General features: G+C 47.4%; 1 protein-coding gene and 1 pseudogene across 1 annotated transcript; both read right to left on the bottom strand.

Moving 5' to 3' along the window:
* Positions 1-4,479: 4,479 nt before the first annotated feature.
* Positions 4,480-5,427, bottom strand: LOC140913953 (olfactory receptor 52R1). Its single transcript, XM_073350769.1, has one exon. The coding sequence runs from the start codon at positions 5,425-5,427 to the stop codon at positions 4,480-4,482; it is 948 nt and encodes a 315-aa protein (XP_073206870.1).
* Positions 5,428-14,851: 9,424 nt separating this feature from the next.
* Positions 14,852-15,769, bottom strand: LOC140913852 (olfactory receptor 52R1-like; annotated as a pseudogene).
* Between the last annotated feature and the right edge of the window lie 1,968 nt (positions 15,770-17,737).

The raw sequence follows: 17,737 nt of genomic DNA, 5'->3' as shown, positions 1-17,737 counted from the left end.
TTCTTTAAATGGCTGAGAAAAGAATTGTGCTGAATAGAATAACTATTTCTGTCTGTGTATCTTTTTTGTAACTTAAGGTTTTGCCTAGAGGGGTTCTCTATGTTTTTTAATCTAATTACCCTGTAAGATATCTACCATCCTGATTTTACAGGGGGGATTTCTTTATTTCTATTTACTTCTATTTTTTATTAAAAGTCTTCTTGTAAAACACTGAATGCTTTTTCATTGTTCTCAGATCCAAGGGTTTGGGTTTGTGGTCACCTATGCAAATTGGTGAGGCTTTTTATCCAACATTTCCCAGGAAAGGGGGGGTGCAAGTGTTGGGAGGATTGTTCATTGTTCTTAAGATCCAAGGGTCTGGGTCTGTAGTCACCTAGGCAAATTGGTGAGGCTTTTTACCAAACCTTGTCCAGGAAGTGGGGTGCAAGGTTTTGGGAAGTATTTTGGGGGGAAGGACGCGTCCAAACAGCTCTTCCCCAGTAACCAGTATTAGTTTGGTGGTGGTAGCGGCCATTCCAAGGATAACGGGTGTAATATTTTGTACCTTGGGGAAGTTTTGACCTAAGCTGGTAAAGATAAGCTTAGGAGGTTTTTCATGCAGGTCCCCACATCTGTACCCTAGAGTTCAGAGTGGGGGAGGAACCTTGACAACTCCTGACCTATTCAACCCCCCCTGCTCCTTGTCTCCTGCCCGCCCCCTCCCGGGACCCCCCCACGCCAAACTGCCCCCCAGGACCTCACCCCCATCCAACTCTCCTGCTTCCTATCCCCTGACTGCCCTGACCACTATCCATACCCCCGCCCCCTGACTGCCCCCCTCAGAACTCCTGACCCTTCCAACCCCCCACTCCTTGTCCCCTGACTGCCCCCTCCCAAGACCCCCTGTCTCAAACCACCCCCTCCCAGGACCCCACTCCCTATCCAACACCCCTGCTCCCTGTCCCATGACTGGCCTGATGCCTATCCACACCCCTGCCCCCTGACAGGTTCTCCAGAACACCAGAAATTTCTGCCCCTATATCTTGCCTCCCAAGGTGTTCCCTCCACTAGTGCTGACAGCTTCGATATGCTTCATGCCTGGTTGTGCAGAGGCTAACTTTACAGTGGGAGAAGTGAGAGGTGCCTGAGGGGGTTCTGGGCTCAGGGTTGCAGCATTTGCATGGACCAGCTGCTCCCTCCTTTCTCCCAGCACAGGGCATATATTCCTCAGGTGATCAGAGGAATTACAATGGTAGACCCTTCTGGACTCTTCTCTCTTTACAGGAGATTTGGGTCAGGGATTGTAGGAGTGAGGTAAATTAGAACCCTGCCTCTCATCGAGTTTAAACCCCTCTGTCTGTGGTTTCTTCACCACAGCTGCTTGTGTCTGCTCAAAATCATCAGCTAGAAAAGAGATCTCATCCACGGTTTTTGTCATTTTGTCCCTCAGACACTGTTTTACACCATCTTTGCACATGTTTAACAAATGCTCCTGAGCAACAAAGTCAAACATTCCTTCAAAGCGTGTAATACCTTTGCCCCTTTCCCACTTCCCCATCAAATCGTTCATTTTGTTTACATGTCCCAGCCTGCTCGTACCAGCCCCCTCCTGGTGGAGTGGGAGGGATCTGGTGCAGCTTTTCCAGCAAGTCCAATGTGTGTCTCTGCTGTCCCTCTTTCTCCTCAATAATTTGTTCTTTTGGTTCCACAGATCACAGCCTCCTCTCTGGCATCCTCTGCCTGCTTCAGCGCCACAATTCACCTATGTCTGCGAGCTCAGCACCTCCACGTTTTCCACTGTTTCACTGTTTTCACTCATCTTGTTGCTTTTCTGTCCCTACTTCCCTTTCCTGAAATAAACAAGCGGAAAGGAGCAACCTGGTAACCTCTTTGACTCTGCTTCAGACACCACCCGTAACGTCTCACTAAAACTCTCCACACTAGTGGGTGAAGTGCAAATCTCACCCAGCAGAGCAAGCTGCTCATTTTACCCTGCTAACAGCACCACTGCGATGTACTTCCCCAGGTGCAACCTGGAAGTGGGCTACTCCTGAGCCTTTTCGCATACCAGTCTGGGCCCCCTCTCACACTGTGAGAAGCTGAAAACCCCTCCAGGTCCTGCATTCGCACAAACATTCCCAGGCAGGGACAGACCTAGGTGTGTTACATGAATGCTGTTGCCAACCACCCATGAACCAACAGTAGAAAGGTTCCAGCCAATTCTCCCCAGAGCTGTGTCATCTTGCCCTGATGAGAAGTCAGACCAGGGTAAGTTTATTACCCAGTCTGCCCCTCCCTCAAAGTGTCAAAGTGGAACGAATAATGCACCAGCCCCTGTTCCTGAGAAGATTTCCCTTTATACTTCAAACAACGCTCTGGTTTAGTAAAAAAAAAAAAAAACACAAAAAAAAAACAGATTAATTAAGTACAAAAAGATAGATGTTAAGTGATTGAAAATAATAACTTTGAAATAATAAGATCAAAGTAGATTATCTAAGAAATAAAGCAAAATCACAACCTGAGGTCTGTACGCTAGACAGTCTATATACACTCAGTGGCAGTCTTTTTGTGCTGCCGAAGCTTTGGGCGCCCACGTGATCACTGGCCGGGCAGTGGCATTCCTCGCTGTGCCCACTTCAGAATTTGCTGCTCTTTGTGTCTAGTAACGTATCCCCAGCAAGAAAGCTTCCAAAAGTAAAACACCACTGATGAGGGCAGCTGTGGGTTCAGTATAACCTCGCTCCTGATCTTGTGCTGCCCCGTGATATGGAGCAGCTGCTGGAGACCAGGAGCATTGAAAATGTCAGCCCAGAGTTCCTCAGCCCCTGCATTTTGCTTCCATCCCCTGGAGCTGGGGTACCCATTGTTCTATAGATCTGCATCTTTGCAATAAGCCTGCTGCTGCAACATCCCCACAAAGCCTGAGGAAGGGAAGAAGGCAGCCGCTGCTACTCTGTGAACACCCACATCTTTCGAGGAGCCTCCAGCCCTGTCTATGAAGCTGCCACCTGCCCAGTAATCCCTCCAGACAGGTTCATACTGAGCTGGTTGCAGTTTGCAGCTGCAGATTGCTAGAGAGTAATGGCCAGGGTCTTCCTTTTACCTGTATTAATAACCAGACTAATGAGCACTGCTTCTTGCTGCACTGGAGGTGCTAGGGCTCTTAACTGGAATAACTATAAAAAATGTCAACATGAACAAGACATCTTCTGTCCTAATGTCATTTGAAAAGTTTAACAAACTGTTTTGCCTGTAAGTTTCAAAAAAAAAAACAATTCAGACTGAAGCAGACACCCAGTGTGGGAAATTCCAGTCCAAATGATTAAAGATTTTTTGAACTTATAGGAAACTGAAAATAAGGTCTTCTAACTGATGTTGTCAAATAAACTTCATTAACGGTGGTGTCACCAGCACCACCTATCCATTTGTGAATCCCATTCAGTTAAGCTCTTTGCTCCAGTAATGACTGTGGAGAGGAGTTCAACAAGCCAAATATCATGGAATCATAGAATCATAGAAGATTAAGGTTGGAAGGGACCTCAGGAGGTCACCTAGTCCAACCCGCTGCTCAAAGCAGGACCAACATGAACTAAAACATCCCAGCCAGGGCTTTGTCAAGCCGGGCCTTAAAAACCTCTCAGGATGGAGAGTCCACCACCTCCCTATGTAACCCATTCCAGTGCTTCACCCCCCCCTCCACTACTGAAATAGTGTTTCTTAATATCCAACCTAGAGCTCCCCCACTGCAACTTAAGACCATTGCTGAAAGCTAAGGAAATAAGCCACACAATAGTCTCTTTCCTCAGAACTTTACAGCTGAGCTTTCGGGGCCCACAAGCTTTATGGTGCACAATCTCGGCTGCCTGCCTCACAGTCCTGCTCCCAAAGCTCAGCTGATTTTATAGGGTTTCCTGGCTTCCCTCTGTGCTCCAGACAGGCCTGTCAGCCCCAGCACTGTGTCCTCACTGTACTCAATGCAGGTTCCTTGCCAGGCTGCACCAGATCCCATCCCAGCCCTGCAGCATGGGGAGCCCAGATTGCGGTGGGGGAGGGGAGGATGGTGGAGATGATCCAGCAAGTGGATGGGGTTGGAAAGGAGGGGAGCGAGCAACAGCATGGTGCTTTGGGGGGAAAGGCGTAGCTTGGGCGGGGCACGGGAGGAAGAGGCTGAGAAGCGAGCGGGGCCTTTCGGGAGATGGAACAGGGAAAGCTGCCTTGTGGAAAGAGGTGGGGCAGGGGGCAGGGCTTTGGGGAATAGACTGGGCAGGATGCGGGGCCTCAGAGGTCAAGTTAAAAACAATTAGAATGGTGGCAATCCTATGAGCTATACACAAACCGATTCCTCAGTTTGTCACACTGACACAGCACAGTAAGTCCAAGAAAGGATTTAATGTCAATTTGACTGTCCAGTAAGTGATTCAGGGAAGGGGGCCCAGCACCATGTCACCAGACAACTCTGCATGGAGCTCATTCTCAGATTCAGAGCACATGAAGGACACTTTAGGCCCCTTTATGAGTAAGGAGCCGGAGCAGTCTTACCCGGATCTTTTTGGTCCTCACCCCGTAGATGATGGGGTTTAGCATGGGGGGCACCAGGAGGTACACGTTGGCAATGAGAATGTGGAAATGAAGGGGCACATTCTGGGCAAATCTGTACATGAGGGAGATGAAAAAACGTGGGATGTAAAAGGCTAAAATGACACAGAGGTGGGAGACGCAGGTTTCAAATGTCTTGAGCCGGGCGTCCTTTGTGGGGAGGCTGAATATGGCCCTGAGGATCTGGGTATAGGACACAGCGATAAAAATCCCATCCAGACCCATCACACAGAATGTCACAAAGAGTCCGTAGAAAGTACTGACATGGGTGTCGGCACAGGCCAGCTTCGCCAAGGCTATGTGCAAACAGTACGGCTGGGGGATGATGTTGGTTGTGCAATACGGCCACTGTCTTACCAGGAAGGGAAAGGGCAGTACGACTATGCTGCTGCGCAGAACCACGGCCAGGCCCATCTTGGCCACCATAGGGTTTGTCAGGATGGTGGAATGTCTCAGGGGATCACAGATGGCCACATAGCGATCCAATGCCATGGCCACACAGATTCCAGACTCCATCACTGAGAAGCAGTGAGTGAAGTACATCTGGGTGAGGCAGGCACTGAAATTGATCTCCTTGGAATTGAACCAGAAGATTGCCAGCATTTTGGGCAGGGTGGACGTGCACAGGATCAGGTTGGTAACAGCCAGCATGCAGAGGAAATAGTACATGGGCTCATGGAGGCTCGGCTCCGTCTTCACGATGAAGAGGATGGTTAAGTTCCCCAAGACGGCGATGGCGAACATGGTGCAGAAGGGGATGGAGATCCAGACATGGGCTGCCTCCAGGCCAGGAATGCCCAGCAGGATGAAGGTGGAGGGGTTGGTGCAGTCGGTTGTGTTGGAATCTGACATAGAGTAGGAGAGAAGTTCTCTCCTGCTTGTACCACGTGTTTCCATGACTTCCTGTAGATGCCCAGAGTGATGGTCGCAGTAAAACTACCTGGATGGAGAGACAGTGTTAAATGAGACACTGCATGTACTACTGGGGGCTGTTCTCATGAGTGAAGCAGATTGGTCGCCCTTCACACACTGAAAAATGATATTTTAATAATTCAGAGAAATGAACTATGAACAAATGACCTTACTAATCTGAATTCCATATTTTATGGTGCTCTCTGCCTCAATAATTCCCACTCATCGTGGTGTGGGAAACCTTACTGGGCACCAGTAGGAAACACAAGTGTGGATACTGGTTATTCATCATTGGTCCTTAGACCTTATCTATACTACCAAGTTTTTTTTCGCTCAAAGCAGTTTTTGATGAAGAAACAGCGGCGGTGTACACACTGCAAAGCCACTTTCAACAATGGAACTGCTCAGTTTCAGTGACAGAATATAACCACTTTGAGAGGAGGTTTAAGGCTTTTTACGGAAAATTTTTGTTTATTTTATTGCTGAAATGGGCTCCACAAGGCATCCAACATTACCCATCCTGACTGCTGTGGTGAACAGTTTCAACTCCTCTCCCCTCCAACGAGGTGAACAGCTTCCAGCCTTCCCCCTTTAAAGGCTCAGGAATTTTAAAATTAATCTTCCCGTTTGCTGGGTGTGGAGTGCTCACACCACACTTTCCCAGGTGGCCATGGCAGCTCCACGCTTGGGCCACTGTGGAGCTCCTGAATCTGCTCCGTATTTGGGGAGAGGAGGCTGTGCAGTCCCATCTGCGCTCCAGCCCTAGGAACTGCGATACCTAAGGGCAGATTTCATGCAGCTTGTGGGAAAAGAGCTGTGATCAGGACACCCTGCAGTGCACAGCAAAGGGGAAGGACCTGAGGCACGCGTACCAGAAGGCAGGGGAGGCAAACAGTATCTGTGTTGCTGTGCCACAGAGCTGCCATTTTTATAAGAAGTTGGATGTTATCTTCAAAAGTGACCCCATTTCCACCACCAAGAACCCTGTGGGTACTTCGGTGGGGGTACTCCTATCAGTGTAGTTAATCCACCTCTCTGAGAGGTAGTAGCTCTTTCGATGAAGAATTCTTCAGTAGACTTCTTGCTGTATATACCAGGGTTAGGTTGCTCTAGCTATATCTCTGAGGGGTGTGATTTTTTTTTCGATTGCAAAAAGGAGCAAATGCACTTTTCATTTGCATTAGCAGAGGCCTAGCATGCCAGTCACGGGAGGGGAGAGTAGCCATTCGCTTGGTGATGGTGAGGCCTCAGCTGGAGTATTGTGCCCAGTTTGGTTCTCCAATATATAGGAGGGATGTAGAGAAACTGGAAAGGATCCAGAGCAAGTGACAAAGATGAGCCACAGGGTGGAATGGAAGCCATACGAGCAAAGGCTGAAGAAACTGGGTATGATCAGTTTGGAAAAGGGAGGATTTTGGGGGGACCTGAGAGCGGTCTGGAGATACTTGAAAGGTTGCCATAAAAAAGATGGAGGAAAGTTGTTCTCTGTTGCCACATGGGGCAGGGAAGAGGCAATGGGTTCAAACTACAGCACAGCAGATTTAGATTTAATCTCAGATAAACTTCCCAACTGTAAGAACATGAGGACAATGGAACAGACGCCCAGGCAGGTTGTGGAAAGTCCTTCATTAGAGGTTTTCAACAGGAGGCTGGATAGTCATCTGTCTGGGGTGGTTTAGACACAACAAATCCTGCATCTAGGCAGAGGTTAGACTAGCTGATCCTTGTAGCACCTTTTAACTCTGTTGCTCTTTTGATTCCATGATATCAAATCCTGGTGTCGACCAGGTCTTATTCAAACACAAGTTATGGAGCTCAATACTGGGGTAACTGGGAGAAATGTAATGGCCTGTCTTACACAGGAGGTCAGACTGGATGATCTAATGGTCCCCTCTGACTATAAACCCGAGGAATCTATCAATATAGAAAGTAGTCCAGGCATTTATATTTATTCTGTCTCATAACACACAAACAAGGGAATATTCAATTACACTGAAAAGCTGAACATATAAAATTGATAAAAGAAAACTTGTTACATAAAACATATTTGGCCTGTGGAACTCCTTGCCACAGACATTATTGGAGCAAAGAGCTTAGCAGAACGGGATTCACAAATGGATTGGCCATAGTTGGCCATAGTTGGTGGTGCTTGTAAGAGCCCCACCCCCTCCCCTACCCCATTAACAGCCAAAGCCCTAAATTTCAAGAGGAGGCGGTTACAGTGTCTGTGCATTAACACACAGCTGGCTCTTGAGGTTTTACTCAGTTCTTACTCCAGACTGGATGTTTTTCTGCAATATCTGCTTGAGGGCTTGTCTACATTTAAAAAATGACAGCAGGGCTGCAACAGAGGCCTGAGCAAACTGCGGCTCGCGACCTCTGAATCTAGCCTTGTATTGGACGTCTACTAACAACTTTCATCCTGAAGGATCCACTGTGCCACTGAAATTAAGCCACCTTAGGGCTGGAGCCCATAATCGAGGGTCACAGTAAAGAGGGGCATTTTGGCCCATGATACTAGAGCAAATTCAGCACCTGTGGCAAGGACCCTCGGATGTTTAGTGGCTGTGTGGAGCAGAAATGAATTCAGACCTACTCTCTGTCGCATCATACGTATGTTGCACTTGGTTTGTCAAACCGAAAGAGATGGGTACCTGTGATTTCTGGGACGGAAGTCTCTTTGCTGGGAATCCCCCTCAGGCAGCCGTGTCCCACCCCTCTGTCACCCCAGCATCTGCAGTAGTATCCCATGCCGAGAGCTGACACAGGGATGTGCACTGTTTATAATATAGCTCTGTGCAATCCCAGTGGGGTTCGCCCAGCTCCTAGGGGAGAAGCGGTGTCTGGATGCAAACAGGCTGGAGACCAGACACTCTCTAGCCAGTCCCTCTCTTTCCATTGCCGTGCTATGTGCTTGTTATCCAGCTTCAACAGTAAACAGCAATTAAGGGACCTTCCCAAAGGGAAATGAGAACTCTTGATCTCTGTGCTAAGTCAGAGAGGAATTGGCTGCTCTGTGTAGGTGTGTATATATAGAAATTATAGTTGATTACTAAGGAAGCTAGGGAGAGTGCCTAGGTCTCTTAGGGTCTGATGCTAAGTGCCCAGGAGGCATGGATAGATAGTAGACAGACAGATCTGGAGAAAGATGACTGAGGGGAGACACAAACACTTTCTGGAGGCACATGGGACTTTCACTAAGTGATCAAAGATCAGTAATTCTCACATTAACTATTACCATACCACATAGAACCTTTCATTGAAGGATCTTCTAAATACGTAGCAAAGGAAAGTCACTATGAACATATCCCTATTATATCCATAGGTAAACTGAAGGACAGGGAGACATGACTTGGTCAAAGTCAAACAGAGAATGAAAGACAGAACCCAAGAGTCCTGAGTTTCCTGCCATAACAGCAGTCTCTCCATCAGTAACTGAATGCATGATAAGCGGGAAATGGACTCATACTGTCATAGGGTGTGTTCATGGGGTGTCCTGACAGACTTCTGTAGGGTTCAACCTGGAACAGAGGTACCACTGAGCACTCTGACATACCAACCTGGGCCCCTCTCATACTGTGAGGCTCTGAAAAGCTTCAAGCCCATCCGGGTCTTGCACTTACACAGTTACATCAGAGCTGTACTGTCTTGCCCTTGTCAGAAGACTGACCAGTGTAAGTTTACTGCCCTGCCCCTTTCCCTCAATGTGGAGAGGACAATACACCAGCCCCTGTTCCTCAGCAGATTTCCCTTTGTACTTCAAACAACACACTGTTTTAGGTAAATAAATAGAAAGCAGATGTACTAAGTACAGAAAGATGGATTTTAAGTCGTTATAAGTTTTAGAGAACAAATCAAAGTTGGTTACTTAAGAAATAACCAAAATTGCAATCTAAGATCTATTTGCAAGTCAGGATTTGAATCAAGGAGTGTCTCACCCTGATGGGAAAAACAGCCCACCCATCTTTCAGACACAGGATAGAAACCCCTTCAGCTTGGGACAACATACCCAGTTCAGTTCTTATCCCTGAGGTGGTTCCGGGTGTTGAGTTGTGGGGGGAGTGAGTCCAAGTGACAATGTCACTTTCCCCCATTACAGCTTCTGCCATGTGGAGGGAACTTCATTTTTCCAAGCAAAAGCCCCCAGCGCAGTTAGTGAAAATCTTCAGGCACAAGACGGAGTTCAGTGTCACATGAGCTGGTCACGTGCCCTTGCATGCTTCGATAATTCATAGCAGGGACCATTATCCATATCCTGGCTCAACATTCACAGGAACATCCATCAGGTGGGGATAATCTTCTTCTAAGGCCTATCATGTTTCTTAATGCACCATTACCTTGAATGGTCCATTCATAATATGCTGTCTAGATGGGATGTGAACTACATTGTGGCTGTTACCAAAGAGCAAACACATTTGAAATACAGGTACATAGTCAATATTCATAACTTTAGGTAAAAAAGAATACATGCATACAAATAGGGTAATCATGTTCTGTAAATGATAACTTTTCCATTGATACATTACAGGACAAACTTTATATAAAACACATTGTAATCATATGACCATGGTAAATATGGTGACGCGAGGGTGTTGCTTTGGAGCACATAATATCAGAACTCGCCCCTTAGTTTACTGCAGGAGTGTTTCTCAATGACTAATGCAGTGTCAGTGTGCCAAATGCCTTAATTGGGTTTTGACCATACAACTCCCAAATGTTGCAAGCATTGTGGTGTTACCCACAGGTGTTCTTGCAAAGTTCTGTGTCCCTCCAACACTTTGTAGATCAGGCTAGTGAACTCAAAAGTCAGCAAGTGTGCCTTCTTAGGGTCACTAGAGAAACTCTATTAATGTCTGTGCAGCATTGTTTACCATTGTGCTTTTCCAACTGGTGATATCTCAACAACGATATTCTACAAGGCCATGAAGTGGTGTGACTCAGTTTCCCCTTTTACACAGCAGACCAGGTTTATTATGCTTTCCCTGCTGAGAGAAGCTTTGAACCTCTTTACAGATGTTGGCTGAGAAGCACTATCCCCTGAGAAGCACTATAGGTCTTCTTGTTTACTACTCATAGCACGGCAAATAGCTTTTCCCAAAAATCATGCATTTTACAACTTTTCATCAGATTTACCATCACTGCCAAATTCTTTGTTGTTAGGTTTACTATTAGTATCAAACTTTGCATCATCAGATTTAACATCATCACCAAATCTTTTATCCCAGGTAGATGTTTCCATATATTTTTATTCTACCATGCCTTTTGCTTGGACAATTTGGTTTGTTCAACATCCATTGGGTTGTTCAATTGCTCTATGAACCTCAGTATGTATTAATTTACTGTTTTTTCTTTTCCCTCAGTGTCCCGTTCAGAAGGGATCTCAGTCTAAGTTTATCTTTGGTGTCTTGGTATGCCCGGGGTGAGGTAAGGATGTAAGGGGACTTTGCATTTTTGCTTGCCCTCTGTGGAGCAAAGAGGAATGGGGTAAAAAGGAACGTGCTTCCCACCAAGTGTAAAACACTCTGTCTGTGCTTTATTCAGAATAGATTCTTGTGTCTGCTCAAAATTATCACCTAGAGAAGCCATCTCATCCACAGTTTTCATGCTTTTCTCCCACAGATACTGTGTTACATCATCTTAACATATATTTAAGAAATGTTCCTCAGCAACAACATCAAACACTCCTTCAAAGCTTGTAACTCCTTTGCTCCTTGCCCACTTCCCCATCAAATCCTTCATTTTATTCACATATTCCGCATTACTCATACCAGCACCCCTCTGAGGATTTGTCAGTTTCACTCTATATGTTTCAGGAGTAATCTGAAATTGTTTCAAATCCATTTCTTTGAAATTAGAATAATCTAAATGATTCTCAATTAGCATTTTATTGACTATATCCAGATCTTCACCAATTAACTTTGCAACTAAAGTGGGCATCTTCTGGTTATCAGGAATCATATGAATCACAAATAGCGTCTCAAAGCTAGTGAAGTATTCAGCGATATCACCTGCCTCGTTGTATTCAGGACACATCTGTTCTGATTGGTGGACTTTTCAAGAGGTCCCTGCCTTTCTCCTTTCCAACCTCTGACCACCTCTCCAGTCAAAGTTTTTTTCTTCTAGCTGTGTTCTAAAGTGTTGAGTTGTGGGGGGAATGAGACCAAGTGGTGATAACACTTCCCCCTTTTCTAGCTTCTGCCATGTGGAGGGAACTTCATTGTCCCAAACAGAGATACCAGCACAGTTAGTGGAAAAGTACAGGCACAAGGTGGAGTCCCGTGTCACATGAGCTGGCCACATGCCCTTCCATGCTTTGATGAGTCACAGCAGGGGCCTTTACCCATATTTCGGCTACAGGTGGGGAAAAGCTTCTACCATGGCCCATTGTGTTCATCGATGAGCCACCCAGTCAAATATCCATTCACAATGTGCTGGCTAGACTGGATTTAAACTACTTTGTGGGAGTTACCACAGGAGCAAACACATTTGAAATACAGGTAGCTCATCAACATTTGTTACTTCAGAGGCAAAAATGATACAGACACACAGATAGGATAATCACATGCAGCAAACCACGGTGTTTCCATAGATACCTCACATGACATATTTTGTACAAGATTTGTTGGAACTATATAACAGCGGTGAAAGTGGGGTGCCAGGGTTTTGCTTTGGGGGTAGAGAGTGTCACAGCAATGTACCTATAGAACTGGAGCTCTCTGAATCCTAATTTGTATTTTTATATAAGACAGACATCCATGTCCTGAAAAAGACTGCATTCTCCTCTGTACCGTAGGAGAAAAGCATTCCGAGGTACAGAGCAAAGGAAACTAGCCTCAGGGCCTTGGCGCTTGGTGTGCAGCTCCCCGCTCCCAGAAGGAGGCGCTAGAATGGAAGCTGCACCCTGAGACTGGGCCTAGAGACCCAGAACTAGAAACTCAGAGCGAGAGGCCCCCATCTGGTGGGCATCCAGCCACGGGAGCTTGCGCAGGTCTGTGACAGCAAACCTGGAGCTGCTTCCTTGATGCTAGGGGACTGTGAGTGGAAGGAGAGTGGGGTGGGTGATCCCAAACCTGTGTGAAGAGGTCCACAAGCTGTTCTCTTCACCCTAACGTGGTTCAGCTCTCCCAGACTCTCCCATTGCTTCAGCACGCCCTTGCCATAGCTCCCCATTGGGCGCACTCTGTTTCTAGATTCTCTCTTTCCGGGCACAGGATTGTTAAAGCAACAGACCCAGGCCTTGCAAATGGGGTTTCTAAAACATTTCCTTTACTTTAGACAGCACAAGAGATCCCGAATACACACGATACAATACCTGCCCACCATTCCCTGCCTCAGTGAACACAAGATCATGTAACCCTTCTGCCCGTCAGAGTTGGCAGCAACAAGGGCCGGGTTCAATATCTAGGGGATCCATTCCAATAACACAATGCAAACCGGCTCGAGCCCCCACCCAGTGACCTGGGACAAATATATACCACCCCCCGCTGGGCGCCTCCAAGAGGCAATACTTCCCCTCTCGCAAGCACATAGTCTGAGTGTAGCTAAAGCCTTTTAATAACAGAGAGAAACAATGTGGCATTATGTTGGGGAAACACCACCAACAGGATTCATAACACAACCCAGGAGAAAAAAAAAACCCACCCCAGGCAAATTGGGGCATGCCCTTTTCCCTTTGGTTCTTGAGTCCAGCAACCCCAAATCACCCAAAGTCCCAAAAGTCCAATGCCCCAAAAGTCTCTGTCCCTGGTCAGGGCAGCCCCAGAGTTCGAAAGTTTATCTGCGGAGCTTTACCTCCCAACCTGGGTGGAAATGGGACGGGGGTAAGAGGCACCTTACGTGATCTGAAGCTGACCGCCCCATAGCTCCATAGCGGCGCTCCGCTCCGCCAGCCGCCCCACAAACTCCTTCGCTCAGCTGCACTCTGCTCCACCAGCCGCCCCACGAACTCCTTCGCTCCGCTCCACAGCCCACAAGCAGCTCCTGCCATCCACACACTGCTCCGTGTCAAACTATTCCACAATATATTTTCAGGCTCCCCCACTACTTAACACAACACTCAGTTATTTCAGCTCTTAGGTGAATTCAGCTTATAGTAGGGGAGCCCCAGTGCTGGTGCACTGTCAGCCCAAAGTGAGCTCAGCAGCCTATAACTAGACTTCTAATGAAATCAAAATTAGATCTGATATTCCACAGTGGAGAGAGGAGAAAGTGCAATTAGCATGTAAGGCCCTCACCAAGGGGCCCATGCCACCAAGTATTAATACTTGTCCCCAGACTCTTTCTATTCACACAGTTTTGGAACCCATGGCCCTTGCCTAGCGAGTTCTACTTAGTTGATGGTGAATCCCTCCATCATAACAAAAGGCCACGTACAGTTCCAAGCACAGTTCCCATAATCAGGGTAATAACAATTTATTCTTCCTGCCCCAATAACAGAGACACTGGGGATCCCACAGCAGCCAAAGTGACCATTTGGGCAGCTATGTTCTCATTCTAGGTGTGGTGGGTGTGCCTATGCAAATGAGATCGGCCCCTGAAGTTCTTTTCCACAACTTGCCACACCTCACCACCAGATGTCAGGGTGGAGCTCATCCTGACACTGCTTACATCATAAGAACGGCCATACTGGGCCAGACCATAGCTCCATGTAGCCCCGTATCCTGTCTTCCGACAGTGACCAATGCCAAGTATTCCAGAGGGAATCCAAACCCTGTCGACCATTCCTAGCTTCTGGCAAACAGAGGGAAGGGACACCATCCCTGCCTATCCTGGTTAATAGCCATTGATGGGCCTATCCTCTATGATTTTATCTAGTCCTTTTTTTTTTTAATCCTGTTATAATTGTGACCTTCCCAACATCCTCTGGCAAGGTGTTCCACAGGTTGACTGTGCATTGTGTGTAGGAAAGCTCCCTTTTTTTTTTGTTTTAAACCTGCTCCCTATTCATTTCATTTGGTGTCCCCTTGTTCTTGTGTTATGAGAAGGCTTAAATAACACTTCTGTATATACTTTCTGCACACGAGTCATGATTTTATGATATTCTCCATCTTATTATCTATCCCTTTCTTAATCATTACCAACATTCTGTTCCCTTTTTTGACTGTTCCTGCCAATTGAATGGATGTTTTCAGAGAACTATCGACAATTACTCGAAGATCGCTTTCCTGAGTGATAAAAACTCATTTAGACCCCATCATTTTATACGCATATTTGGCTTATTTGGAATGATGTTTTCCAACGTGCATGACTTTGTCCACAGCACCCTGGAGGAATCTTTGGGGTTTGTTCAGAGCCCTTTGGCGTGTCCAGGGGCCACCTCCTGGAACTCCTGGCTTCTCCTCCAGCTTGAATCGGCACACACTGCTCAGATTCCTTTCTGCTGGAAGATACGGAGCACCCTCTCCCGGATCTGTTTGTTTTTCACCCCATACACAACAGAGTTTAGCATGGGGGCCAACAGAGATTGGCCACCAGGATGTGGACATGGTGGGGAACATTGAGGCCAAAGGGTTGGGTGAGGAAGATGAAGAGGCCAGGGCTGTAGTACGCCAGGACGACACACAAGAGAGATGTGCAGGTGCTGAAGGCCTTGAGACGGCAGCAGCCTCACACAGCCTGGAGGATCATAGCACAGGACACAGAGAAGATAAGCACATCAAATCTCACCAGCATAAAAGCCACAAACAGGCCATAAATGGCACTGACTGTAGCATCCCCACATCAGCTTCACCACGGCCATGTGCTCACAGTATGAGTGGGAGATGAGGCAGCGCTGGAAGAAGGGCAGCCTGCGGACAAGGAGGGAGAAGGGGCTCACCAGAAGGACCCCACGTGCCAGCACCAGGCTTCCCCTTGTCACTATGGCTGGGACGGACAGGATGCTGGAGTGCCATAGGGGGCAGCAGATGGACATGTAGTGATCCAAGGCCAGGGCCAAGAGCATGCCCGAGTCCACCGACGAGATGGAGTGGACAAAGAACATCTGGGTGAGGCAGGCGTAGAACGCAATCTCCCTGGAGCCCAGCCAGAAGATGCTCAGCTTTTTGGGCAGGGTGGACGTGGATAGAACCAGGTCGGTGATGGCCAGCATGGCCAGGAAGAGGTGCATCAGCTCTTGCAGGCTCGACTCAGTCTTTATAATGCAGAAAACAATGACATTTCCCAGCACAGCAATGACATACATGATGCAGAAAGGGAAGGTGATCCAGAACTGGGCCTCCTGCAGCCCAAGGATGCTGACCAGGAGGAAGGCAGCAGGGAGGGAGCGGGTGGGACATGACATGAGCTGCTGTTCTTCTCCTGCCTGAGGTGGGAGAACTTTGACCCTCCAAACAAGCAGCAAAGATCCCAGGAGGGCTGATTCAATTCCTGGGAAAGAGGGGTGCAAGTGAGTTACTGAATATTGGATCCAGTTCCTCTGTTCCAAATACCAGCTTCTGCCCCAGGACAGCAACGTACACGGAATCACTGGAGTCAGGGGTTGTGGCAGCACGGTCTGTCTCTCCAGAGACAGCTTGAAGTTTTTTGGTTTGCTTTTTCTCCTTTGAGATTCAATTCCCTTTCCTGTTCTGGCTTTCCGTGTGGCATGAGTATGAGAAGACTGAAGCGTGATGGGGTGTTGTAGACTCTTTGTTTGTTTCCTTTCTTCTTTCTTAAACAGTGCAGCAAGAAGCAGTGCTCATTAGTCTGGTTATTAATACAGGTAAAAGGAAGACCCTGGCCATTACTCTCTAGCAATCTGCAGCTGCAAACTGCATCCAGCTCAGTATGAACCTGTCGGGAGGGATTGCTGGGCAGGTGGCAGCTTCATAGACAGGGCTGGAGGCTCCTCGAAAGATGTGGGTGTTCACAGAGTAGCAGCGGCTGCCTTCTTCCCTTCCTCAGGCTTTGTGGGGATGTTGCAGCAGCAGGCTTATTACAAAGATGCAGATCTATATAACAATGGGGACCCCAGCTCCAGGGGATGGAAGCAAAATGCAGGGGCTGAGGAACTGTGGGCTGACATTTTCAATGCTCCTGGTCTCCAGCAGCTGCTCCATATCACGGGGCAGCACAAGATCAGGAGCGAGGTTATATTGAACCCACAGCTGCCCTCATCAGTGGTGTTTTACTTTTGGAAGCTTTCTTGCTGGGGATACATTACTAGACACAAAGAGCAGCAAATTCTGAAGTGGGCACAGCGAGGAATGCCACTGCCCGGCCAGTGATCACGTGGGCGCCCAAAGCTTCGGCAGCACAAAAAGACTGCCACTGAGTGTATATAGACTGTCTAGCGTACAGACCTCAGATTGTGATTTTGCTTTATTTCTTAGATAATCTACTTTGATCTTATTATTTCAAAGTTATTATTTTCAATCACTTAACATCTATCTTTTTGTACTTAATTAATCTGTTTTTTTGTTGTTTTTTTTTACTAAACCAGAGCGTTGTTTGAAGTATAAAGGGAAATCTTCTCAGGAACAGGGGCTGGTGCATTATTCGTTCCACTTTGACACTTTGAGGGAGGGGCAGACTGGGTAATAAACTTACCCTGGTCTGACTTCTCATCAGGGCAAGATGACACAGCTCTGGGGAGAATTGGCTGGAACCTTTCTACTGTTGGTTCATGGGTGGTTGGCAACAGCATTCATGTAACACACCTAGGTCTGTCCCTGCCTGGGAATGTTTGTGGGAATGCAGGACCTGGAGGGGTTTTCAGCTTCTCACAGTGTGAGAGGGGGCCCAGACTGGTATGCGAAAAGGCTCAGGAGTAGCCCACTTCCAGGTTGCACCTGGGGAAGTACATCGCAGTGGTGCTGTTAGCAGGGTAAAATGAGCAGCTTGCTCTGCTGGGTGAGATTTGCACTTCACCCACTAGTGTGGAGAGTTTTAGTGAGACGTTACGGGTGGTGTCTGAAGCAGAGTCAAAGAGGTTACCAGGTTGCTCTGAAGCAGAGTCAAAGAGGTTACCAGGAAACAAGGTTTCCGCTTGTTTATTTCAGGAAAGGGAAGTAGGGACAGAAAAGCAACAAGATGAGTGAAAACAGTGAAACAGTGGAAAACGTGGAGGTGCTGAGCTCGCAGACATAGGTGAATTGTGGCGCTGAAGCAGGCAGAGGATGCCAGAGAGGAGGCTGTGATCTGTGGAACCAAAAGAACAAATTATTGAGGAGAAAGAGGGACAGCAGAGACACACATTGGACTTGCTGGAAAAGCTGCACCAGATCCCTCCCACTCCACCAGGAGGGGGCTGGTACGAGCAGGCTGGGAC

The sequence above is a fragment of the Lepidochelys kempii genome, chromosome 1 (genome assembly GCF_965140285.1).
Source record: "Lepidochelys kempii isolate rLepKem1 chromosome 1, rLepKem1.hap1, whole genome shotgun sequence".
Lineage (NCBI taxonomy): Eukaryota > Metazoa > Chordata > Testudines > Cheloniidae > Lepidochelys > Lepidochelys kempii.
Note: the sequence above shows the minus strand (reverse complement) of the source record. Positions and strands in the feature narration are given on the sequence as shown.